Raw genomic sequence first — 27,098 nt, 5'->3', positions numbered from 1 at the left:
GTCCCAGAGATCAAGGGAAGTTCTTAGAAGTCTGCATCAGTCCTAGTCTAGAAAATTCCCTAGGTAGTCATGTTGGAGCCTCCCAAGTCCTTCCTGCTTCTGTGATTTGAAGATAGAAGAGCTTATTCCCAAAGCAGTGACATAAACCAATCTTGGTGACCATTGCTCATCTTTGGGGAAGTGAAGGATCATCCTTGTTAGATTAGGGTTGAAGTGTTCCAGGGAATTCTATACTACTTCTAAACCATGGGATTAGTGCTCTATGCATGGTGCTGCCTATGGTATGTAGGTGGTGTCCACTACCTAGGACACCTAGGGGGATACCACCTGGGGACTGTAGAAAGCATTGTATATAGAGTGCTAGGCTTCAATTCAGGAAAACTCTTAACCTCTGTTTCTTCATCTGTAAAATGGGGATACTAGTACCTATTTCACAGAACTGTTCGGAGGATCAAATGAGACAATGTATTTCAAGTATTCTGAAAACCTTAAATTGCTATAGGAATACTATAATTTTTATGAATTTTTTAAAAGCATTTATTGAACATTAATTATATGTAACAATGGACCCAACTGCCTGAGAATCTGATATTTCATTTCACCTCTCCCTGGAGTTCCTTGGGGGTTAGGGGGCATCTCATCTCTAAAATTGACTCAAGGCCCTATTTATTGTGTTCTCCCAATTTGAGGGGTGTTTGGTCCAAGTATCTGTTCCATTTAACCATTTAACAGCCAAATTAGATTTTTTAAAAGGAATATTTACATAGGAAGAACAAACATATTTATGATTTTCCTCATCACCTGGAGGATAATCCTCTCCCCTCCACCCCAGTATCTTGGTCTCTGGGGTGGGGGAGGATTAGCTTCACAGTTTAACTCAGTTTTTAATTACCATTAGTTCCGCCAAGTTCCATGTCCAAAGTTAACCCTAGGCTTGCTTCCCAGGACCCTGGCTTCTCTATTGGGCTAGTTGTAATATCTAGCCTAGATACCTGGGATCCAAGGTCCCTATGGTGCTATCTCCCAGTCTGATGCTACACTACCTATACCTAGAACTGAAAAAGACAAATGAAATAAGATTAACCCACCCACCCATTTCTGAGGGCCATAGGACCCAAGGAAAAGAGTCCCATCTTGGTTACTACATTATGTCCCAGCAATGGAGGGATAAGACTTTCACTCTTAGACATCCCTGGAGAGAAAGTGACTGTGCCTTAGCTCCATTTTTTAGATGCTGAAAGTTCTGGCTATGGAACCAATAGAAAGAGGCTGTTCTAAAGCACATGGTAGGTCAATGGGGAATGTATTCTCTGAGAAGGAAGCCCCTAGTACCTCCCACATGGAAGCCCACATTTTAGGTGATCCAGGCTTGTGCCAAACACTTTTATACTAAGCCCTGGAGATACAAATAAAAAAGCAAAGACAGTCACTGTCTTGAAGGAACTTATACTCTAATAGTGAAAGACAAGACATTGAGAACTGGTGACCAAGGAGGGATGTTTTGGTTTGGAAAGTTACAGGGATATTGCATAGAACTATAGGTGAGTTTATTGACCTACCCTTCCCAGTAGCCAAGGGAGTAATAAAATCTTCAGGAAGAGAAGAAATGGTAATCTGAGTTAAATCCAGATGGAGCAAACGCCTCTATGTATCTCTTAAACTCATTGAAAAAAATCAATGTGTCTAAAATTATAAGTCTCAAAGGAATCCAAGAGATTCTTTTTGTCCAATCTTTTGTCTCTAAGAATGATAGAGAAATCACACAGGAAGTCAGATAGCTAATCTTTTATTTAAAAACTTTTTTAAAATTACTTTAAAATTTTTGTTGCTGCTGCCTGAGCATCTTTAAAATCCCCTCACACTGACAGAAGAATTGAGTCTACACCAGAAATAGAAGAACAAGCTGCAACTGACAAATGGGAAGGAGTATATGAACTTGGGTAGGGGAAAGAAGTTTATTTTCATTAACCTTTGATTTCATTTGTATTGTAGTGTATTTTATGTCATGAATAATGATTCCAGTAATATTCCAAGAAGGAGGTCATTTGGGTTCACTAGACTGCCAAAAGGGTTCATGACACTAATCTAAAATCACAAATTCTGAAAAGATCCAAGGAATTTAACTACTCTCTTCCCTCTAATGACAAAAGGCAAACCATTTTAGGAAGGTAGCTGTCTAATCTCTTCTTTAAACATTCTTTGAGGAGGTGCCATAACTTCCTTTTTAATTCATCCCAAATAACATTAATCCCAAGTTAAAGTTTGATCTGGCCATCTTGCCCAATGTATAGACACTGGAAGAAGGGTTATCACTATCATACTCATTGGGAAATTAAGTGCCGCTTATCAGGCATCTCAAATTTAAACTCAGGATTAACATTAATTGCAATGTTAACCGGAATTATAAGTTCTGAAATCTCTTCAAAGAATGTTGGTAGAAGAGATCGGACATCGACTTTGCTGAGATGGTTTGGTTCCAGTCTTTATTAGAGAACAGAAGAGAAAAATGAATGAGACCATTGTATTCCTATAAGACTTATGATTCCTAGACTCATAGACTCATTCCTTCGTAAGACTCCACAGAGATCATTCTGTGAAATTCCGCGATCTTACAGATAAGAAAACTGACACCCTAAAATTTTAGGTAACGTTCATGAGGTCCCATAGTTGTTGATAGATGAAAGATTAGAAACTTATTCCTGCTCTAACTTAATGCTTGTTAATTAACCTGGTAGAAATCAAGAGACTTTTCAAATGCAATTTTTCAGCATGACTCAAGCATGACAGCATGACTATTTTTACTTTTGTATGAATAGGTCTGACACCCACTGATAGGAATGTTCATAGTTATATTAGGAGCTATGTGCAGAAGTAAAAAAAACACACACCCCTCAGTCTATTGAATTAGGCATTATTTCAGCAAAGTGATAGACTGACATCTTCCATCGAGACTGCAATAGACTGTTTTATATGAACATTTCCTCTACCTAGTGCCTTCAGTCTAAAGATTTAAAATACTTGCCAAAAAAGTCATTTTATAAAATATCACTGAGGCAAATAATAGTTTTGAAATGGAAAAATTACTTGAGAACATGAATTCAAATCCCTGCTCTGCTACTTACTAGTTATATGATTTTATAACTATTATAATTATTAACATCTTTGAACCTCAGTTTCCTATTATGTAAAATGGGGATAATAATATTACGCTATCCTAAGGTAACTAAGAAAAGTATTTTGCAAACCATTTAAATGTGATAGGAATGTGAACTAATATTATTACTTTTATCATTCCATTTTATAAACAGAATATAAAGCTCCAAACTCAGTAGTTTCCAATTTGTTTTGGGTTAAGTTCTGAGATGTTTGTGGGGGCGTTTTTTCAGAGAGAGGCTTAATGTGTTTATGGGTCTCTTTGTTGATATTTTTTGCCACACAGCAGCATCTCACAGCACAAGACATATGTTCAGCTTTCAGCTATGCTTGGATGTGCATTTCACTTGGCATAAAATAGTTGACAAACATAATTTTATGCTAATTTCATGAGAATCAAAGATTTTTCTAGAGCAGATTTGCTATTAGTAAGGTTTTCTTATCTCTAAGATTTGTTTCCAACTATCCAAGGATGGTACACATTGATTCCAATGGTAGAAAAGCATACAGTCATAGAATTTTGGACCTAGAAAGCCCCATAGTGTGGTCTAGTGCATCTCTCATTTTATGAATAGTGGCAGAAACCCATCTTCTGAGGCTTCTTTCTGTGTTGTTACTGAGATTGGAGGAAGGTATGGTTCTGTAACTTCACTGGTGTAGGGTACTCCTCATGAGGCAATTCCCTCCACCTAAGAAAATTAGTTCCTACTCTGCAATTTAGTTTTAGAGACTTGCGTGGGGGCACTGAGAGGTTCAAGTGACATCCCAAAGGGACATAATGAATATGGGTAAGGGGGAAAATTTGAACCCAGGTCTTCAGGCCCTGAGGCTAATTTTCTATTACCCAAAGCTGCATTGCCCCTATCCCAACAGTGATTTCCATTACTTGACAGCTTCATTTTAATGTTCTTACGATTTATATCAGAATTAAAGCTAGTTCTAATACATTCTAAAGATTTCAGAGCAAATTGCTAATTCTTTCCCCATTATGATTTCTTTTTGATTTTTTTTTTACTTTAGAAAGAAAGGCAAGATAATTCCATATGTTTTTTGACTCCATTGTCTTTCTTATGTTCATCATACCACTGCTGCTGTCCCCTTCAGTGTCATCCTTTGTCTGCTCTAGCAAAGAGAGGGTGCTTGGTGAGGTTTTTTTCCCCAAGGCAACATGGCTGTTGTTTCAGAACTGAAAATGGAGGAAGTTTGGAGAGGAGATTTTTTTTGGGGGGGGTGGCGGGGGTAGAGTGAGGATAAGAATGTTTCTTGATTTTTCTCAGAATAATAGGAGATGCATATATATATATATATATAACCTATATCAAATTGCTTATCTTCTTGGCAGGGGGGAAGGGAGAAAATTTGGAATGCAAAATTTTATTCTGAACTCTCTGAAATTTATCCACAGATACCTTCTTCCCTCCACCCACCAGGTTAAGAATCCCTGGAATAGATGATCTTGAAGGTCCTTTCTAACTCTTACATCCTTTGATTCCGTGATTAGCCGTTGCTGTCTTTCAGCCACATCAAATTAGTGGCATGCAAATTTCAAACTCTAATGTCTCCATTTACATCAATCTATTGGGTTTTCCTGCTGTGAACATTCCTTCAAAACAGTGTAAATTACAGTCCATCCATTTCATGGGTTCCTATAGTCCCAAATGTATTCTCATGTGGCTAATATTTTGGTCATATTAGATACCATAGTCCATTGATAGCACTCAATTGTCTAGCCCCACCTGGAAGTCTTTCCCACCTTGCTAGCATAACCTTCAAAGAATGGAAGATCATTTCCTCTACATGGAGGGCACGAATGGCCCCAATGGATATGGCTATCTTCATGGTTCTTCTGGATTCCAAAAGTGACTTCAACTGCTGTTCAGTTTTTTTGATTGACAGTTATAATTCTCCACCAGCATATTCGGAAATTTTTTTTTTCCAATCAGAATCATTCTGGGAATCTCTTGATCATTAGTTACTTCTTTAGTTATGGGTGATATTCTTGCAAAATTAGTACTTGAGGATCATATTCTGAGGAGAGGAAATTGTGATGTATCAATGGATCTGATTCTGTGTTCACAGATTAAAAAAGCTCCATTGGTGAGAACTCCAGGACAAATGGGGCCATGAGACAGGGAAAAGCCTTTCTCAGAACACCAAAAGCCAGGAGGACACTCTTTGTTCATCACATCTCATAAAGGTATGCAAAGATCCCTGAATATGCTCGTGTTATTGAATCTCTCAATGGAGGTGTACTGCTCTCATCATTATAAATACTCCTTTTATCATTACAGAACCTAACTCATCCATGCCTTTACTTCTTGTGTGATTTCTGTGTAGTATGGGCATGGCCATCAACCTTCAACTCTTCCCTTGATCTGGGCTGGGGTTGATTCACTTAACACAACTATATTCACTGTTGGCAGTTGGAATGGTCCCAGAGAAGCAGCCCTAATGCTACAACTCACTCTCAAAGTCCTAGGAATAACTGCTATGTATTTACTATTCAGAGATTTGGCTCCTAAGCCCCCACTAGTGTGCTTCCTATGTAAAATAAAAAACAACAGCCAAGATGATACCATAGTTATTAGTCAATCCATGATCATGTATTAGGTGTTTTCTATGTGTCAGACACTATATCAAGCCTTGGGGTCAGACATGCATGCATACACACACATATACATAAAAGACAGTCAAAAAGTTCATAGTCTAATGAGGAAAACAATGTGAAAACAATTATGTATGAACAAGCTATATGCATGATATATTGGAGATAATCAATAGAGAGAAGACACAGGAATTAAGGGGGATCAAGAAAAGCTTCATGTGGAAGGTGGGATTTTAGCTAGGAGTGGAATAAAGCCTGAGAAAGTTCCAGGACATAAATTTGAGGAGGGAAAGAATTCAATACCTCCTCACATTTATCCATTTACAAATAGCCCCCCTTCAAATCTACCCAATGGAAAAAGACTCACATGTACAAAAATATTTCTAGTAGCTCTTTTTGTGATGGCCAAGAAATCAAGGGGATGCCCATCAATTAGGGAATGGCTGAATAAGCTGTGGTATAGTAATGTAATGGAATACTATCGTTCCATAAGAAATGATGAGCAGGCAGACTTCAGAAAAACCTGGAAAGACCTAAATAAACTGAAGTCAAGTAAAGTCAACAAAACCAGGAGAACATTGTACAGAGTAACAGCCACAATGTTCAATGGCTAACTTTGATAGACTTAGCTCTTCTCAGCAATGCGAGGACAGCTCCAAAAGACTCATGATGGAAGATGCTGTCCATATCTAGAGAAAGACCTATGGAGTCAGAATGCAGATCTAAGCATACTATTTACTCTTTTTTGTTGTTGTTGTTTTGTCTTTTTTATGGTCCCTCCCATTGGTTCTAATTCTTCTTTACAAAATGACTCATGTGAAAATATGTTTAATATGAATGTATATGTAGAGCCTATATCAGATTGCGTGCAATTTGGGGGTAAGGGGAGGGGAGGAGGAGAAAATTTAGAACTCAAAATGTTATAGAAGTGAATGTTGAAAACTTAAAATAAGTAAATTAATTGTTTCTTTAAAAAAAAAAGAAACTATGGAAAAGGAAAAATGAAAAAAATCTACCCATTGATCTATAGGTTTTTTTTTACTAGTTCTTCCAAATTTTTATGGATACACCAGGAGTGCACAGTGAAAGTCCATCTATTATCTTTCATCCTCTCTACATGACCTTCCTGCTTCTTCTTCTTCAATTCATACATGTCTTTGATGTCTTACATGCTACCTCTTATGCACAAGTCATCATCCAGTTATAAGTTGTAAGCTTAAAGCAGATCTTAAATTAAATTAAAGATCTTAATATATGGCTTGATGGAATACGCTAGTCTACATTTCTTGATTACCACACATACCCCCAAGCTGCTTTACTCCAGGATATTCGCTGAACATCTCAAATAGCATTTCAGTGCTTTATGAGTATGGTTGAATTCAGCAATCGATTTATTATTTGTGTGCCAGACAGACATTGCAGTAGGTGCTGAGGCTACACAGGCATAGACACAATGGTCCCAGTTCTGGTTTTATACACTACAATGATGATTGGTGTTTGCAATGACAGTGTTGATATAAATTGCTTTCCAACTCCTCACAGAAAGGTTAAGTGATGCCCAGTATACCTTTTTGTTTGCCAGAATTTCTATAGCAACCTCTTTTTATAAAATTAAATGTTTTCTTGGAAACTTAACCCTGAACATCAGTACAAACAATAGAGTTTGCTTAGTTACTATTTACATTCAGATCAATTCATTTTAATGAATAAACTAAACTGTCTAGCATAATTTAATCTTGAATTTATTAGCTTCTAATTCTTTTTAAATGGACAATTCATTTATGGCATATATAGTAAGTAGAGGGAGGTTGAGGGATGTAGTAGACAGAGAGTCAGCCTAGGAGTTAGGGAGCCCTGGGATCAGAGCCTGCCTGTGACATTTGCTGGCTGTGTGACCCTGGGAAGTTGTATAACCTCTCAGCCCTTCAGGCTCAGATAATATCCTAAGATTCAAAGGGGCAGGTGGGTTACCAGTCTGTGTCTGTGGAAGGAGTTTTGGGACCAGAGTTTCAAATATTCCTGATGAAATCACAAGTCTCAATAGATATATTGATATAGTGACATTTCTATCTAGCTCTATGTTGTTACTGTTATCAAGATGATGCCATGACTTGCAAGTGAACTGGGTTTAAGTGAGGCAGGGCTGTGCAAGTAAACAGCCTCACTTTCTCCTCCAGAGCAATCTGGGTATTGTGGTAAGATATAAGCTAAGATGACTGGAGATAGGCCTCTCACTTAATTTAGCAATAATTTCAAGGATCTAATTGTATTATTGCCACATGTGTAGAAGATCCATGCATTTAACCTCATATCATATAACTTAGCATTTGGTGAGATCAAAAGTAAGAATTTATAGATTTTCTTCTCCTGAACTTAATTCTCCCACATCATGTGTACTATGTGTGGCAGATATACATACACACATGTGTATGTACATACACATGTGTGAGTATATGTATATATGTATGTGTATGCCTATGTGAGTCTATGTGTGTATATATATGTACACACACATACATGCATATATGCATGTATGTGTGGGTAAATAGAGACAAAAAAAAGAGGAACTTTGGTCCAAATCTGTGATTTCATTAATACCTTCCAGTGTGGGATTCCTTTTATTGATTTAGTCTGCTACCTGTTCTGTAAGTCATATAGGCATAAAAGAGGTGGCTGGCCAACCTCTCTCTGAGAGGTTGTAGGCATGTGTATATACAGACACACACACAGACATATATACATGTATGTATATGTGTATGTGTGTATGTGTGTATGTATATAAACATATTTGTTTATAATTGGGGAAGGGACTAAATGAGTCATTTCTTCTAGAGAGAAAAACTTGGCCTCCCAATGTACTGTCCAACTACTCTGCATCTTAGGGTGTAAAAGAGTTCCTTTAGGCACAAAAAGTTTAAGTGATTTGCCTGGATATGTCAGGCATAGACTTGTAACCCCAGCTGTTGATTTTCAAGGCTCCCTACAATGTTTCCTGACAGTCTCATCTTTTCTGTCTCTTTCTGTGTCTGTCTTTGTCTGTCTCTGCCATAAACTGATATGTAAGTAAATACGTTTACATATATAGTAGCATTTACAATAACGAATTTTTACATGCTTTATGAATATTGGTTGGCCCTTTAACTACCTAGTTGAATAATCTGGAAAGTATTTCCCCAAGCAATGTTGAAAGAATGCAGCCAACAGTCTTACACGGTGATAATCTCACCAGCTATGTACATGATACTGTTTAATTAATTTGAAAGGCCAGTTTCTAGAATGTTTCAGCTTTGTCGGCCTTTCTGAATCAAAGGGAACAATGATCTCATGAAAAGAATGTTGTGGATAAGCTGATCAGTTACTACTTATCAGCTTTGCCCCAATGGTGGGGCCAGCCAGACATGTTCACATTACTTGAACATGATGTGCAGGCCTAGTTATACTTAGACAGGAGAGATAAAGATAAAGCCATGACTTCATTTTCTGTGGGGAACCAGTCTCTGTTCTCTGGAAATAACCAGACATTTAAAAACCACATGTAAGAAAAATGTCATCCCCAGGAATGTTCTGCCCATGTACAGTAGTATTTATAGTACTTTGTAGCTGTTAGATAAGGACTCTTTAATCACACACACAGCCAACTTGTTTTGGGAGAAGAAAAAAATTATTATTTTTTTTTCCAAGGCAGCGGAAGAGATGTTTTAAAAGTTAATCCCCTGGTATCCTTTCTTATTGTTTCAGTTCCGACTAATGGTTAATATTAGATGGTTTTGGGTTTTGCCTAGAAATAATTCCCAAACTTCAGCTCTGAAAGTTGGTTAATGTTTCCTTAAAGTTCTCCCCAGAGACCTGCATGTATGCCGTTGTGTTTGTCCACAGAGAACTTTGAACAGGTAGAATCACTGCCTGGACAGGTTTCAAAACCAACAGTCAACTGAAAATGAACTTCAGGAAGAAACTCACTACTGAGATAACCCAGCCACAACATTCATTCTGCTCTGTCCCTGGGATGACCATCAGAAATGAGAGTGTGAAAAGACAAAAGTCAATCCTAGTATTACACCTTCTAAAAGTACCTGATGCTCGAATCCATATCTGCTGACCTATAGTTGGTCTGACCTATCCCTATCACACTGTTGACTTTGTTTGGTTCAGGCCCCAAATCTTTAACTTAGAAGACAAGATGTGAATCTTATTTGATTTGAACTGACCCGGTCAGACGTAGTGTACAATATACTGTGTTATCCAGGGAAATCTTTATTTCCGTTACAGTTAATGGTATTATTCATTTGCATTTGTTGAATCAGTGGTGACGTTGGGCATGTCCCACGAGGTTTTAAGATGATAGCTATATTTAGGTAATCTTTTCTTAGATCACTTGGTGCTTATTAAGATAATTAGGAAACCCTTAAAGGTCTACTTAAAGGTCTCTTTTCCTTATAACCGTTCTGTGAAGTATTAGTAACCCCATTTGATAGAAGAGGAAGCTATAATTCAGAGAAACTAAGTGAATTGCCCAGGATCCTCTGGCTAGGGAGTGCCAAAGTCCAGAATTTGAATCCAGATCTCAGGTCTCGAAGTCCAGCTTTTTCTACTGCTCTACAATAGGAGAATTCTTCTTTATAAGAGTTAATTTCCAAATCTGACTAAATTTCCAGGAAAACCTCTTACGTAATAGGGTAAATACCATTCCAAATGAAGGTCACTTTTGTGTGAGGCACTATAAACCCTGGTATTATTGAAGAAAATAAAACCATTCATTTCTAATAACTTGGGATTATTTTCTCAATACAGTAAGATTACAGACTTAATGGATTCTGTTATATAAAACTTCCCAAGAGCCTCTTGGTAGTCAAATGCAGAGCTTTCCTTATTTATGAGTAGCCAATCATTTATTTCTTCTAATTGGAGTGTACCAGAAAGTTTTGTTCATCCAAGTGAAATTTACATATTTTCATAAAATTCTACCAAGTTAGGTGCATGCCTTTCAGAGCAATCCTTCTTTCCAGAGTGGTCTTTTAAAATGTGATACTCATAGAGTGACAAGCAACCCATGAGTCACTGCCATCTTAGTATGAATTAGTTTTTCTCCCAGATGGATAGCGTAATCAGTTTCCTAAACAAGTTAATGAAGAGGAAGAAGAGAATTCTAGAAGAAGAGAAGTAGAAAGCTTACAGAAAGAGGTTCATAAATTTAGAACTAGAAAGGTCCTTTCGAGATCACTTAGTCCCACCATCACATTTTATGGATGTGGAGAACACAGTTTTCCTATAGGGAAGTCCTTTTAGAATACTTTATAAGATGGCAATAATAATATTAATCATGAATAATAGCAGCAGCAACTCGCTTATATATTGCTTTAAATTTTATAAAACACTTACAACTTTGCGTAGTTCAATATATTGTTATTCATTTCACAGATAATGAAACTAAGCTTCAAAGAGGTAAATTCTTCCTGACTTTAAAATATTGAAAAGAGCCCTGGACCATGATTCAAGAAACAGATTCTAGTCTTGGCTCTGCCACTAACCTACATGACCTTGGATAAGTTATTTAACTGCTGTATGCATCAGGCCTGAAAAATCAGGGACTGGGCCAGGGAGTTCCTAAGGACTCTCTTGCTTTAAGATTCTAATGTAGTGATGATTTATTTAAATGCTACCCTCGTGGTCTGAAAGATTGCTTAATTCTTCTTTCTTCTTTTACTACCAGACAATGATTTAGGCACCAGAAGAAATATGACCAAAATGAGGTCAAAATGGGTATAAAATTTAGACATAAAGGGTGATACTATAAGCAAATTAGGAGAGCAAGGAATAGTTTCTCTCTCAGATCTATGAAGAACAGAAGAATTTATTACCAAACAAGAGATAGAGAACATTAGGAAATGTAAAATGTATAATTTTGATTACATTAAATTAAAAAGTTGTTGCACAAAGAAAGTCAATGCAACCAAAATAAGAAGGAAAGCAGAAATCTGGGAAACAATTTTTAAAGCCAGTGTCTCTGATAAATACACACACACACACACACACACACACACACACACACACATATTATTTCTAAAATATAGAGAGAACTGAGTCAAATTTATAAGAATACAAGTCATTCCCCAATTACTAAATGGTCAAAGGATATCACAGGCAGTTTTCAGATGAAGAAATCAAAGCTATCTGTAGGCATATTTTTAAAAAGCTCTAAATCACTATTCATTAGGGAAATGCCAATTAGAACAACTCTGAGATACCATGTCACACCTATCAGATTGACTAACATGACAAAACAGGAAAATTATAAATGTTGGAGAAGATATGGGAAAATTGGAACATTAATGCATTGTTGGTGGAGTTGGTAATCCAACCATTCTGAAGAGCAATTTGGAACTATACTCAAAGTTCTATAAAACTGTGCATACCCTTTGGTCTAGCAATACCACTAATACATCTGTAGACCAAAGACTTCATAAACAAAAGAAAACAACCCACATGTACAAAAATATTTATAGCAGTTCTTTTTGTAGTGGCCAAGAATTGGAAATTGATGGGATGTTCATCAATTGGGGAATGGCTGAACAAGTTGTGGTATAAGAATATAATGGAATATGAAAATAATGAATATAAAGGAATAAGAAATGAGCAAGCAGATTTCAGAAAAAGCTGAAAAGACTTATATGAACTGACACTGAGTGAAATGAGCAGAACCAGGAGAACATTGTAGACAGTAACAGCCACATTGTGCAATGACCACCTTTGACAGACTTAGCTCTTCTCAACAATGCTATGTTTAATACAATTCCAAAAGACCGATGATAGAAATGCTATCCACATCCAGAGAAAGAACCATGGAGATTGAATGCAGATCAAAACATACTATTTTCTCTTTTTTTGTTTTAGTTTTTCCTACCTTGTGGTTTTTCCCTTTTGTTCTGATTCTTCTTTCACAACATGATTAATGTGGATATATGTTTAATATGATTGTACATGTATAGCCTATATCAGACTGCATGCCATCTTGGGGAAAGGGAGGGAAGAGAGGGAGATACACTTAGAACTCAAAATCTTATAACACAGAATCCCAAATTCTCAAAGCTGAAAAACACCTCATAGGTCTTCCATTTTAAACTTATACCCAAACAGGATCTCTTCTCCCACACCCCCAACAAATAATCATCCAGTCTCAACTGATCACTTCCGGTGATGGCAGAGAAGTCATCCCTCCCCATCATCAGTCCCCTCTCCATCATCACCAGGTAGCCCATCCTGTTTTCAAATAACTCACTTGTCCTTATAATTAAACTAAATCCTTCCTTTCTCCCACCTCTGTCCTCTGCTCCTACTTCAGTTCTCTGTCGCCAATCAAAACAGGGCTAACTGGCCAGTTCTTCAGAACTCAAATATTGCTGCCATGTTCGACCTAAGTCATCTTTTATCCGGGCTAAAAACCTAGAGGGTTTTTTTTAATTGATCAAATTTGTCAATGTCATGCCTAAAATGTAATAATCGGAAATGAAACAAAAGTTCCCAATGTCGTCTGATCAAGGCACCGTAAATTAGGCTTCTATTTGGGATACATTTCCCAATTCATACAATCTAAGATTGTATTAGACCTGAAAAGTATGAGAATAATAGGGATTAGGTACAATGATTAGACTTGTGGAAATTTCAATTTCAATTCATACAATCTAAGATTGTATTAGACCTGAAAAGTATAAGGATAATAGGGATTAGGTACAATGATTAGACTTGTGGAAATTTCTACATGAAGAAATTCTCTCAGCAAGGTTAAGCAATGTACTCTGTCATACTGCCAGTGTAAATCAGAGGGAAAATTTGAATTGAGGTCTTCGATGTCTCTCCCCCCTCCCCCCTCCCCCTCTTTCTCCCCTCTCCCTCCTCTTCTAGAGAAATAGAAAGCCACTAACTGATATTATTATTAATAGTATCTGTTCTTATAGGATGCTTGGAGGGAGTAAGGAGAAAATACACAAACTCACTTTCCAAAAAAAAAAATAAAAGGCCTTTTTCAACCATCACCTTTTGCCAGAATTCAGTAATCTCCATGTCAGGTACATTTCAGAAGAAACCAGCGACTATTTTCATGATAAAGAAACCAAAGTAGCAGCAAAAATCATGGAAAATAAAGGGGTCCTTTAAGTGGCAAAAGTAGAAAAGCTCAGTCACATGGGACATTTGAAAAGGTTTAAAGCTGAGGAAGGACTCGCAAATTAAATCTCAGCTGAGCAGCATAGATTAACATAGAAAGAGAAGGGAGATGGTCTCAGGGGCTCTTCTGCTGTAAACCAAAGAACCGTAGAATTTCTCAGGAGACTTGGAAGACAAGGGGAGGAAGAATTATAAATCTAAAAAAAAGAAAAAAATTTGTAGAACATATCCAGTTCCCATCAGGCAACCCAATTTAAGATGGTTATTGACCCCTCCAGGGAAACTTGTTTCCCTCAGTGTGTGGAGTCGATAAGAAAAGAATTTGGGCCAAATGGTGAGAAAGGTAAATAATTAACTACTTCCTTCAACAAAGAACGGTAAGCTGAGATCTTCAGGTTGTGGCAGAAAAGAAATGTTAATAGCAGACTGTCTAGAGTGAGGATTTTGCCTTCTCTATCCCTGGCCTCTAGGCTACTTTTGGCCACTTTCCCTTGCCTGGAGGAGGGGGCGGGGAGAGGAAGGGGACAGTCCCTTTGCTCCAAGCTGAATAGGTCACGCAGCAGGAATCAAAAGCAGCCCCTTTCTAAGACTGCAAAAGTAGGTTATTTTCTTCTGTGTTTAGCATGTTTGCTCAGCTGCTTCCTGGAGGTAACAGTTTTATATGCCCAGTTCACCCATTTAGATGGGGGGATAGGAGGGTAGAGGAGCCAAGATATCGCAGATAGTTAAGAAGTAAACCCATGTGGTCACCCTGTTTAAAGATCTGAGTTTGGGATCTGCTTATGGTTATCCAGTGGGAATCCTTTCCTGAGGAGTCTTTATAACTCTTAAGGCTAAGTCTGAGCTGTGCCTTGAGAGCCACTTAGTTTCCAACCATACTTGGGGGGAGAGGGGAGGAAAGCATTTCCTACCATCTTTCCCTTCCTCTGAGTGCCTCCTCCTTTATTTCTGAAGGGATTGAAGGTGGAGTAAACTGGAAAATGTACGTGTCTATGTATTCAAAATCTGAAGTTCTTTCTCTGAATGTGGATAGCTTTTTCCATCATCAGTCTTTTGGAATTGTCCTAGATTCTTGTATTGCCAATTAGGACTAAGCCTATCAAAGTTAGTCATCATACAATATTACTGTGTACAATGTTCTCCTCACTCAGCCTCAGTTCATGTAAGTCTTTCCAGGTTTTTCTGAAGTCTACCCACTTATCATTTCTTGTTCCATTACATTCATATAGCACAACTTCTCCAGCCATTACCCAATTGATGGGCATCTTAGAAAGATACTGGAGTGGTTTGCCATTTCCTTCTCCAGCTCATTTTACAGATGAGGAAACTGAGGCAAATAGGGTGAAGTGACTTGCCCAGGGTCACACAGCTCGTAGATGTCTGAGACCAGATTTGAACTCAGGAAGATGTATTCCTGACTCCAGGCCTAGCATTTTATCCACTGCACCAACCTAGTTGCCTACAAATCATTATACTTCTCTCCATTTGCTCTACCTCTCTCTTTCTTAAGCACCACAGGATTTAGAGACTGAAGGAACCATTACAGTACCTAGCACATAGTAGGCACTTAATAAATGTGTATTGACTATTAACAGATCTAAGTTCATCTAGTCCACCTAGCTCATTTTAGAGATAAGGAAACTTGAGGCCTAGTGATAAGTAACTTCCTTTCCATTTATAGAATTACTATCCTATGATGGCTTATACAAGTCCCATGGGTAGCAGAAAGTTGGCAGGGACAGGACTCAAATCTAAGTTGTCTTTAGATCCATGATCCTATAAAGACTTACTCAAAGTCACATAGGTTGAAAGCATAAAGCCAGAACTCAAACCCAGGGTGCTTCCCAATATCCAAACTGCCTTCATTTTTCTCATTTGTTAAGTAAATGAGTTAAACTACTTACTAGATTATCTCCAACAATGATTTCTTCTATCCAGAGGTATGCCAGTAAATAACCAGTTCTCAAATAAATAAAAAAATACGCACTTTTAAATTAACATTTTTTCCACCACCTTCTTAAGTCTAGACAGTCAACAAAACAATAAACCCCCACAATTAGAAGGTTGGAGCAAGGAAGAAGAGCCCAGTGAGGGAGCAGACCAAAAAGTAAGAGGGATGCAGTGTGAGCAGTATCCAGGATTGTCAAGGGATCAAGGAGAAGGACCAAGAAAAGGCCTGAGGATTAGGGTGTCAATGGTGATCTTGGAGAAAGCAAATTTAAGATGCTGGTGGGAATGGAAACCAAAGTTCAAGGAACAAAGAGTTGAGTGGTTAATGAGGGAGCCATATAATACAGAGGAAGAAACTCTTCGCCAGAAGTTAGAGTACCTGTGTTCAAATCCTGCACCTCACATTTATATTTGTGTGACCTTGGATAAATCCCTAGTAGATAGAGAAGTAAACTTCAAACCAGACAGGCTTGAATTTGAATCCTGCTTCAATCACTTACTAGCTGTGTGACCCTGGGCAAATCATCTAACTTCTCTCAACCTCAGTTTCTTAATTTGGAAAATGGAAAAAAATGGGAAAAATATTATATATATATGCTTAACAGGATTGTTATGAGGATTAAATGAGATAACACATGTAAAGACCTTGGAAAACATCAAAGTGCTATGTAAATGCTAGTTTTCATCATCATCAGAAGAGAATGAGACTTTTCTGAATCATTTTAAACTTTTCAGAGCATTTTCACATGTGGTATCTCATTGCTAGCATCTCATATGGTGAGTAGTTCTGACAAACTGTAGTGATGAGAGGAAACCAACACATAGGAAGGTTAAGTTACTTGTACAAGATCATAGAGCTAGTCATGTGTTGACCACCCAAACTTGGTTTCCTGCCTCCTGATCCATTTCTGTTGTTGTATCTGGATACATCGAGCCCCCACCCAATTTGTGCAACATGGTTATCACTGTCATAACTTTCTACCGTGTTTCATCTGAGATTTGGCAGATGCTAGATGGGCAGGGAAATCCAACAGACAGTGGGAACTGCTACCATATTGTGCTTAGGTCGAGCATCTGTTCAAGGTTTCTGGGAAATGAAACCCAAGGCTTCAGAAAAATGAGGAAAAAAATACCTCCTATACAATGTGGGTAAAAAAAACCCAGGTACAATACTTTTGCAAATGGTTCCTTAAAAATAAAAGCCTAATTGAAGATGGGGACTATATTCTATCTAAAATGTCCACTTTCCAAATGATTCATAGTGGTTCTATAGATTTGGAGCCGGAAGAAACATTAAAAAGCATCTCTTCCACCTCCCTCATTTTACAGACAAGGTAACTGAGGCCAAGAGGAGCTGAAATGATTGCCTGGTTGTAGAGGTAGTAAACGGCAGAGCCAGAATTGAACATCACCTGACTCCAGCTCCAGTGCTTATTTAACTGTCCTACTAATTCTTCCAACCAAAAATGGTGAAAGAACAATACTTGGTCATAGGAAAGGAGGAGGAGGGAGAGATTAAATGGCTAAAAATCAACCTGGGAAAAGCATAGATGACTTAATATGTGGTGCTGCAATCCTGTGTTTATGCTGATCAGAGACTCCAATGTCAATTGGTTGGATTCCAATATCTCTGTCAACATCAGTCCCTTCCTGTACTCTGGCAAGACTGGAGGTCCTTACGGAGCACTCAGAGTAAGAGATATATTTTTTTTTATTTTGGATTTATAAATTCAACCTAAAAAGGGTTAGAGGGTGGTATAAGTGAAAGATAAACTATATGAAAAATATCCATATTTCTGAAGCAAGTATGTGTCTGAGAGAGGGGTTTTAGGTTTTTTTTTCAATATGAGAGAGGGTTTTGCATGCAGGTTTAGCAAAATTATCTAAAAGACCTTGTTTAAAGTCTGATTCTTTGTATGAAGAAGAAATTGAGCCTGTTCATTGGGTTTTTGTTCTTTTTTTTTCTACTGTTTGATTTGTTAAAGGCATGGCTCCTGAACCATGTGAGGCAGGATTATGTTATTCACCATATTATTAATTCATGATGCTGGTCCCAGATGTTTCATTTTTGGAGGTGCTAAAGATGTAAGTCACACAGTAGGCAATCTTGGCTAGGTCAGCACAAATAAGAGAAAATGAAAGCCTTTTTTCCCCCATTTCCTGCCAGGGAGACCACTTTGGAAGAGAAATTGGTTCATTCATTTCAGGAGATGTTTTGCAGCCTCATTTCAGATAGCATTTGTTGCTGTAAATACCAATGTCACATCCAAATTATACCCCTATATATCATAATGACACTTTCCCTTTCTTTGAGGGCATCTTAAGTACCTGGATCTCAAAGCCACTAAGGAGAAAATGCCAGTATTTTAAAACACAGAATTTACAGGTCAGAGGGTTTTAAAATGCTATGCCTCACATGAAGTACCAAAAAATTATGAGAACACCACCAGCCCATTATTGCTCATTTTAGATGTCCTAATCTAAACAGCACATCATAAGCCCTTAGGGCAAAAGAGAAGGATCCATTTGTATTGTGAGTTATATATCAGGTCTAACCAGTGTTCTTACATTGCATGTATATGGAGACATTTCCACTTATTTTTCTACCTAGCTAGCTGTATATTCAACTGCTTTTTTTTTTACGTTTTGTGTTCATTTATAGATTCATATTGTAATGTGTGCTTTTGGGGGAAAATGAATGATAAAATAATGATGAAGTGTCTTTTTGTACCATTTCCTAGCACAATACCCTTTAGTGTATACTTGATAAATATTTGTTTAGGGTTGAATGAACACATTATGTTCCAAAATGACCTTGACTCTCCCAGCACCCATGTAAATTCCCCAAGATCAGTGGATGTCTTTGGCAGGTGCTTTAAATTTTTCAGGTCACTGAATTTGGCTTCCATCCTCCTCCCCATCCTCTCTAGTGCTGTAACTGGAATTCCAGTGGTGGTGGTGGTGGTGGTGGTGGTGATATGTACGACTCTTTGTGTCCACATTTGGGATTTTCCTGGCAGAGGTACTGTAGTGATTTGCCATTTCCTTCTTTAGCTCATTTCACAGATGAGGAGACTGAGGGAAACAGGGTTAAATGACTTGCCCAGGATCACATAGCTAGTAAGTGTTTGAGATGAGATTTGAACTCAGGAAAATGAATCTTCCTGACTTCAGACTGGGCAGTCTATCCATTGTACCACCTAGCTGCTCATTCCAGTAAGTATGCAACTTCAAAAAATTTTGGTTTTAAATTATAGTAGCTAGGACACAGAGAGTGTCTGGATTTGCAGTTGGCATTGATCCATACTTGTGATACAAACAAAATAAAAACAACATTTTTCCCCCCTCAGAATTAGAGATCTCTAAGTAACAAAATATTCCACCAAATGAAACAAAGCATGAATTGAGATATAATCAGGAGGGAGGAAATTAGCAAAGAGAATTTGAAACATCTGAGAAGGGTCTTCTGGGAAAGGAATTCTGAAGTTAAATTGGTTTCACCTTCATAGAATCTTCAAGTTGGAAGAGATTATCTCATCCCACCTGTCCCTCAAGGGGAATCCCTACACAACATCCCCATCAAGTGCTCATCTGGCCTTTGCTAGAAAACATTTAGTAAGGGGCAACGCTTGACTTTCTGAGGCAGACTTCCCATTCTATTTTGGGACAGTTCTAGGAAGTTTTTCCTTATTTCAACAATTGTCTTCAATTTCTGCTCAATGTTCCTAGTTTTTGCTTTCTAGAGGATGGGGAAATGTAGAACAAGTTTTGTTTACCTCCCACTTCATGTCTTCCCTAAATTTCCTCTTCTCCGGGATAAACATTCCTAGTTCCTTCAACCAATATGGTCTCCCATGCTTTCACTGACTTAGTTTCCTTCTTCTGAATGTTCTTCATTTAACATTTCCCTTCCAAAATGGGACACCCAGAACAGAAGAAAATGATGTTTCATCATTTGATCAGGGTGGGGTATGATGAGAATATTGTTATCCTCCTTCTTATTTTTTTATGGGTTTGTTTTTTTTTTTGTATTTCTTTATTGAACATTATCTTTCTTAGTGCAGCCTAGGCTCAAATGAACTTTCAGGGAAGCTATATCGCACTATTGACCCTTTCAATTTTTATGACACTAAAATAGCCAGATCATTTTCACATGAAGCCTCACCTCCACCATCTTGTACTTAGGAAATGCCCCAAGTATTCAACTTTACATATTAAATTACATCTTCTTAAATTCATCCCAATGGTTAAGTCTGTTGAGATTTTGATGTGGAGTCAAGAAGTCCTGAGTTTAAATCTGTCCTTTGACACTAGCTAGCTTTGTGACTCTGGGCAGATCACTAAACCTCTCTCAGCCTCAATTTTGTCCCCTGCAAAATGGGATAATCATAGTACTAACTTCTCAGGGTTGTTGTAAGGCTCAAATGAGATATTTGTAAAGCATTTTCCCAAAACTTAAAGCACTGTATAACTGCTACTTAGTCTCTGCACTTTATTACCTGAAAGTATGGTAAATAAGCATAATGGATATACCTTCATTGTAATCATTGAAAAAAGAATATAGCTCAAGGACAAATCATTGGGGGACTCCAATAGAGACTGCCACCTAACCTCCTATTGACTCCACTCAGCCCATCATTCAAACTGTTACTAATTCATCTAAATGTATTGTCATATACCTCACATCTTTTTTATAGGATCTACAAGATAATAACAGAGATTTTATCAAATGCTTTGCCAGTATTGAACCCTCCTGGCTTTAGAGTGATTATCAACAGTAACTGTTGCTCTTTCCCTCCCATCTTGATTACTTATTTTTTTCTTTTGCTCATTAAAGGGGCCATTCCCTAATTACTTCTTAGAGATAATTATTCACTGAATGGCCTTACCTCACTCTGAGTACTTGAATAGGCCAAGGTCTCCCAGTGCATCCTGAGCCTTCTCCAGTCATCCTGATTGTACTGGACCCAGATGGCTCAGGAGGGGAAAGTGAGGCTGGTGACCTTGCACAGCCCTCTCTCACTCAAAACAAAGTCAAGTTCAAGTCATGTCATGGTCTTCTTCAAAAATGAAGGACAAAGACAGACAGGCCAATATTCAGTTATGATATCTTCATTCCCCTAATCTACTAGTTTTCTTCTGGAAAATCAGTGTTACTCTAATATAACTTGTTCTTGATAAAGTCATATTGATCTTTACCGATGATTTTTTTTTTTCTTTTCTAAGTACTCACAAACAAGTCTTTGATAATACACTTTAAAATTTTGCCAGGAATCAAAGTCAAACACACTAACCCGTACAGTCTACATTTACTTTTTCTTTTGGAAAGTTAACACTTGCCCTTCTCCATTCTCCATAATTTATCAGATATTGCTGTCTCTGGCTCAGTGATCACATCTTAGAGTTACACACACATTTAGTCAGTTCTGCAGTAAATTAACCAGTTGTTTCTTCACTAGAGAAATTCATCAAGCTATCAGTTTGACAGACTTTTTTTTAAAAAAAAACAACAAGAAATTTTGAATATTAATTGTGTGCAATTTTTAAAAAGAAATGTATGTGTGTATGTATGTATGTATGTGTGTGTATATATATACATAATTTAACAAAGGTGCAATAAAATCTCTATTTTGTCCCTTTCTACACTTTTTAAAATTCTTTCTGTGCATTTAAAAAAATTTTTTATTGCATCCTTGCTCATATGACTCAGTCAATAAGTGCTTTTTAAATGCTGATTATTTGTTAGGCACTGTGCTAAAAACCAGGATACAAAGAAAGGCAAAAAATAGTCTTGGCTCTCAAGGACCTCACAGTCTACTGGGGGACTCAACATGCTAATAACAAACAATATATAATACAGGATAAATTATTAATGACTCAAGGTGAAGGCTCTAAAATTAAAGAAGGATCAAAGAAATTTTTCTTGTAGAAAATGTGAGGTTAACTGCAATGTGAAGGAAGCTAGGGAAGATGGAGATGAGAACAGAGAGAATTCGAGGCCTGAGTGACAGGTAATGAAAATGCCCCTAATTGGGAGATGGAGTTTATTGTTTAAGAAACAGTGTGGAGGCCGGTGTCACTGAGTCAGAGTACGTAGGGATGAGTAAAGTAAAAGAAGATTGAGAGTCCGGTTGTGAAAACTTTAGCTGGTAAACAAAAGGTTTTATATTTGATCCTGGAGGGATAAAGGGAACTACTGGGGTTTATTAAATGGAGGGATAAAGGCATTTGGGTATGGCATGATCCAGACCTATTCTTTAGGATGATTAATTTAACAACTGAGTGGAGAGGTTTGAAACATGGAGACCAATCTGTTGTAATAGTCCAGGCATGTGGTGATGAGTGTGCTACCAGGGTGGTACAGAAGAGAGAGGAAGATGTATACAAGAGATGTTACAAAAGTCAAATCCTCAGAACTCTGAAATGGGAGTGTGTGTGGGAGAACAGATTGATGAAAGTAAGAAGCTAAGGATGATACCTATGCGCAGCCGGAGTCACTGGGGGAATCATGGTGGCCTGAACAGTAAAAGGGAAGGGTGCTTTTTTTGGGAGGGGGAATTGGGGAGAAAGAACATGGCTTGGTGCCATGAAACTCATGTAGAGTTTTAGAAGTCTACAGGACTTCCATTTCAAGATGTTCAATAGATAGGCAGTTAGAGACATGAGTATAGAGGTTAGGCTATATAAATAAACCTGAGAATCAGTACCATAGAGAGATAATTGAATCCCCAAGGGCTTTTGAGATCACCAAGTTAAATAGCATAGAAGGAGAAGAGTAGAGGACCCAGGTCAAGAACCCTGGGAGGACACTCACCATTAGCTGGAGTAAACTAGGCAAATGTCTAACAAAGGACATTAACTGGTTCTCTCTCCCATTTCACATTATTCGTCCCCCCTTACCCAAATGTTGATTTCATCCTTTAATTATGATTATTTACTGTATATACAGCATTGTACTAGAAGCTGGAGGAGGTACAAAATTTAAGCAAGACAGTTCCTGCTTTGATGGAATTTACAGTAAATAAAAGCCACATTGACGCACAATGTTATAGTGGAAGGAAGTCAGAAGACCTGAGTACAAATCCTCTCTCTTCTAATTACTGTCTGTTTGCCACTGCACAGGTCTGTTTATTTTTCAGGTCATCAGTTTCTACATTTATAAAATGAGGGGGTTGGACTATATGGTCTCTAAGGTCCTTTCACACAGAAGATTGTTAGATATAATTAAGTGGATTAAACAAAGTGTTATGTGAAATTGGGGGAGGTATTTATTGACAAGGAAAATAAAAAAATTTCATGGTGGAAGCTGAATTTGAATGGGGCTTTGAAGGTTAGGTAGGAATTCAGTCATTAGAAAGAAGATATTCTAGGGCCAGGACCCATGAGAAAAAAGGCATGAGGGCAGGAAAGTGAAGGACCAGTTTTGAGGATAGATAGGTTTCCAATTTGATTGAGCTGTGAAGAGATTATGAAATTATCCTGGAAAGGAATAGCAGCACCACATTGTGGAAGATCTCCAGTGCTGGACATCTGTTCTGGGCTGGTCCTACCAGACCAGTGGTCTGGTAGTTTATGTTCAAAATTAGAATGGAATGAGATACTTGTAGGTCATTCAGTCGTTACCAAAAAGAGATTGATATTTGCTAGAGAAATATATTCAACAAGATTAGACGTTTGAGTACACCTCAAGTTAATTCAGCTAAGCAAAATGCCCTGACCTATGTTTCCTGTTGTTCTCCATCAGCCAAGTATCAGACTGCTTGGAGTTCCTTGTGGATGTTTTGTACTCTGGTGACCTGAATATCAACAAACTGAGCCGCTAGTCCCCTGAACTAGTCAAGTCTTGGGTAAAATTTTAGTACCTCTTTTTAAGGAATAACTACTCTAAATTGCATGGGGTCTGGCCAGGGGTGGGGAACTAGTGTCTGAGACCAAATTTGAACCTGGGTCTTCCTGACTCCAGGTCCAGTGCTCTCTCTCTACTGTACCACCTAACCACCTTTATAATAACATAATAATGTAACACAGGGGTGAGGAACCTGCAGCCTTGAGGCCATATGTGGCCTTCTAGGTCCTTGGGTGTAGCCCTTTGATTGAGTCCAAGTTTTACAGAACAAATCCTTCTATTAAAGGGATTTCTTTTGTGAAATTTAGATTCAATCAAAGGGCCACACTTGAGGACCTAGACGGCCACATGTAGCCTCGAGGCCACAGATTCCCCACCCCTGGATTAGGCTATTGTTTTCACCTTGGCAATAATAGTGTTTGAACTTTCCTTGAGAGGTGATAAGGAGCCATTGGTAACAACATGAAGAATGGGTCATTGTGAGGGGGAAAGTAGAACTAACAAAGTTTTGATCATCAGAGATTGGATGGTGATATATGGACAGAAATCATGAAGACAATAGTAGGCTTAAGAAGAAAAGAAATGATCTCTGTTTTGGAGTTTGAGGTACCAGTGGTACACACACACACACACACACACACACACACACACATACACACACGCACACACACACAGAGATAGTGAAGTCCTGTATATACAAACTTGTTCAGAAATCTTCAATAACATCATATCACTTATGTTATAGTCCACACTCTCTACCTAGTACCAAGGGCCTTCTGCAATCTGGTTTTACTCTACTGCTAGAAACATATTTCCCATGGCCTCACAGTAGTCTCCTATTCCATCCAACCTCTTATAATAATTAATTATAATAATAGTCAACATTTATATAATACTCTAACATTTGCAAAATGCTTTATGTATATTTTCTCACATCATCTTCGTAACAGTCTACCCTGTGATGGAAGTGCTAATGCTATCTTCACTTTCCAGGCAAGGAAATCAAGTCTGAAAGAAGTTGAATAATTTGTCCAGGGTCATAACCTGTGCATGTGTGAGATAGGATTTGAAGTCCCATTTCCTTGACTCTTACGTCTAGTACTCTATCCTCTGAGCCATCTCCCTTCTTCTTCTCACCATCTCTTCCATATTCCATGTTCAGTCTTGCCTTTAATCCTTTTGTCATTTGATCATTTCCTTTCTCGCCCTCTCTAATTACCCAGAATAGAGCCATTCTTCAGAGCCTATCTAAAGTCCCACGTCTACTAAGAGTTCTTCCTCAGCTACTACATTTTCTGTTGATCCCCCTCCCCCCTCTAGCACTTTTTCTCCATTCCCTTCATTGAGACATTTAATGACTTTCCATTGCTACTTCTTACCTGCTCTGATGATTAACTCAGAAAACATAAGGATCCCATAGTAAACTCTATTCAGTGCCAAGAACATAATATGTTCCAAAAAAACCCCACCCTTTATTGAATAAATCACTTAATTTAGGATTGCAAAAATGAGATCAGAACAAGGGTGTATCAAGCTGATCGTATCCTACAATGGTGGTGCTCTCAAAGCAGGTGGCAATGGTGGGATCGTGGGAGAATATGGAGGTTTGAGGGAAATGTTCTTGGCAGAGAAGTTCCTAAGGAAACCTAAGATGTAATGTGTTGTTGAGAATATCCACTGAGTAATAGTGCACTCTTATCTTTTTGGCATTACTGAAATGTGAAATTAATATAAGAATAAAGTTCATTGGGAAAAAAAGGGTGTCTGAATTCCTACCTACTGCTTCTGATAGAATTTTCTTCTGAGAATAATATGGGTAAAAACATCAACAGGAACAAAGAACAAATTAGTAATAGCTTATGTTTGTTTATAATCTTTGACCTTTTTAAGTATTTGACCTTATAAAGAGTTATATTGAGATATAATTGATGTTACATATATGTGTACATAAGTGTGAATCAATGATTTATTCTTTGGTACTTGACATTCCCCAAAGAATCAGAAGAATAAGTAGATAGGAATATACTTTTATTCTAAGAGTTCCAAAAATTAGAAAGTCATCTGCTCTGCTCTGTATTCTTGACATGTTAGAGGAAGGAATAACATTAAGACATTTTCCTTGTTTTTTTCTTAGGTAAGATAATGATTTGTTTATAGAATTTATTATAATTTATAGTCATAGGACCATGCAGCATAATAATCAACTTCCTTGGTTTTATTCCATTAAATAGTTTAATGCTATTATCCTAAATTTAAAATATACATGGACAGCTAATGAGTTGTTTCATATCAGATAGAGGAAAGGCCCAAACCTGTGATTTCAGTAATTCACAAAAATTTTGGATGGGGAAAGTCCCTCAAACAGTGCAGACTGACACCTTCTCTGTAACTTAAGTGACCCCTAATTATGTGCTACCATCAATTCTCAATTGACTTTTTAAAATTTATTTATTTATTGTTAGTTTTCAACATTAATTTCCGCAAGATTTTGAGTACCAAATTTTCTCCCCATCTCTCCCCTCCCCAACCCCTAAACACCATACATTCTGATTACCCCATCCCCCAATCTGCCCTCCTTTCTTCACACCCCTCCCTTCCCTTATCCCCATCTTCTCTCTGTTCTTGTAGGGCAAGATAGATTTCTATACCCCATCACCTGTATTTCTTATTTTCCAGTTGGATGTAAAAACAATTCTCAACATTCGTTCCTAAAACATTGAGTTCCAACTTCTCTCCCCACCCATCGCCAATGAGAAGGCAAGCAATTCAATATAGGCTATGTATGTGTAGTTTTACAAAAGACTTCCATAATAGTCATGTGGTATAAGACTAACTATATTTCCCTCCATCCTCCATCCTGTCCCCCATTTATTCTATTCTCTTTTTTGACCTTGTCCCTCCCCAAGAGTATTTGCTTCTAATTACTCCCTCCTCCCATTTGCCCTCTCTTCTGTCATCCTCTCCACACCACTTATCCCCTTCTCCCCCACTTCCTGTAGTGTAAGATAAATTTTCATACCAAATTGAGTGTGTGTTGTTCCCTCCTTAAGCCAAATGTGATGAAAGCATCACTTTTTTCCTTCCCACATCCCTCCTTTCTCCCTCAATTGAAAAAGATTTTTCTTGCCTCTTTTATGAGATAATTTGCTCCATTCCATTTCTCCCTTTTCTCCTCCCAATATAATTCTCTCTCACCCATTAATTTTATTTTTAAAATGTCATCCTTTCCTATTCAACTTACCCTGTGTCCTCTGTGTGTGTGTACACATATACATATGTGTGTGTGTGTGTGTATGCATGTATAATCCCTCCAACTATCCAAATACTGAGAAAAGTTTCAAGAGTTACAAATATTATCTTTTCATGTAGGAGTGCAAACAGTTC

The 27,098-nt window shown here is 37.7% G+C and overlaps 1 protein-coding gene across 3 annotated transcripts in view; it reads left to right on the top strand.

The window, feature by feature from the left end:
- The window catches only part of SORBS2 (sorbin and SH3 domain containing 2), a 487,674-nt gene that overhangs the window by 171,382 nt on the left and 289,194 nt on the right, over window positions 1–27,098 (top strand). Inside the window, exon 3 of one of the 3 annotated variants that reach the window (XM_072622632.1) lies at window positions 5,233–5,350. Coding sequence is in view for 1 of the 3 variants with exons in the window: in XM_072622649.1 (XP_072478750.1) it covers window positions 17,472–17,560 (89 nt within the window). In the remaining 2 variants the exon portion in view is untranslated. Of the gene's footprint in view, window positions 1–5,232; window positions 5,351–17,460; window positions 17,561–27,098 lie in introns of those variants that run through there. The other 2 variants (XM_072622649.1, XM_072622633.1) reach the window with 2 other exon arrangements.

Source organism: Notamacropus eugenii, chromosome 7 (assembly GCF_028372415.1).
Source record: "Notamacropus eugenii isolate mMacEug1 chromosome 7, mMacEug1.pri_v2, whole genome shotgun sequence".
Classification (NCBI taxonomy): domain Eukaryota; kingdom Metazoa; phylum Chordata; class Mammalia; order Diprotodontia; family Macropodidae; genus Notamacropus; species Notamacropus eugenii.
The sequence above is the reverse complement of the archived record's forward strand: the minus strand, read 5'-3'. Positions and strand labels throughout refer to the sequence as shown.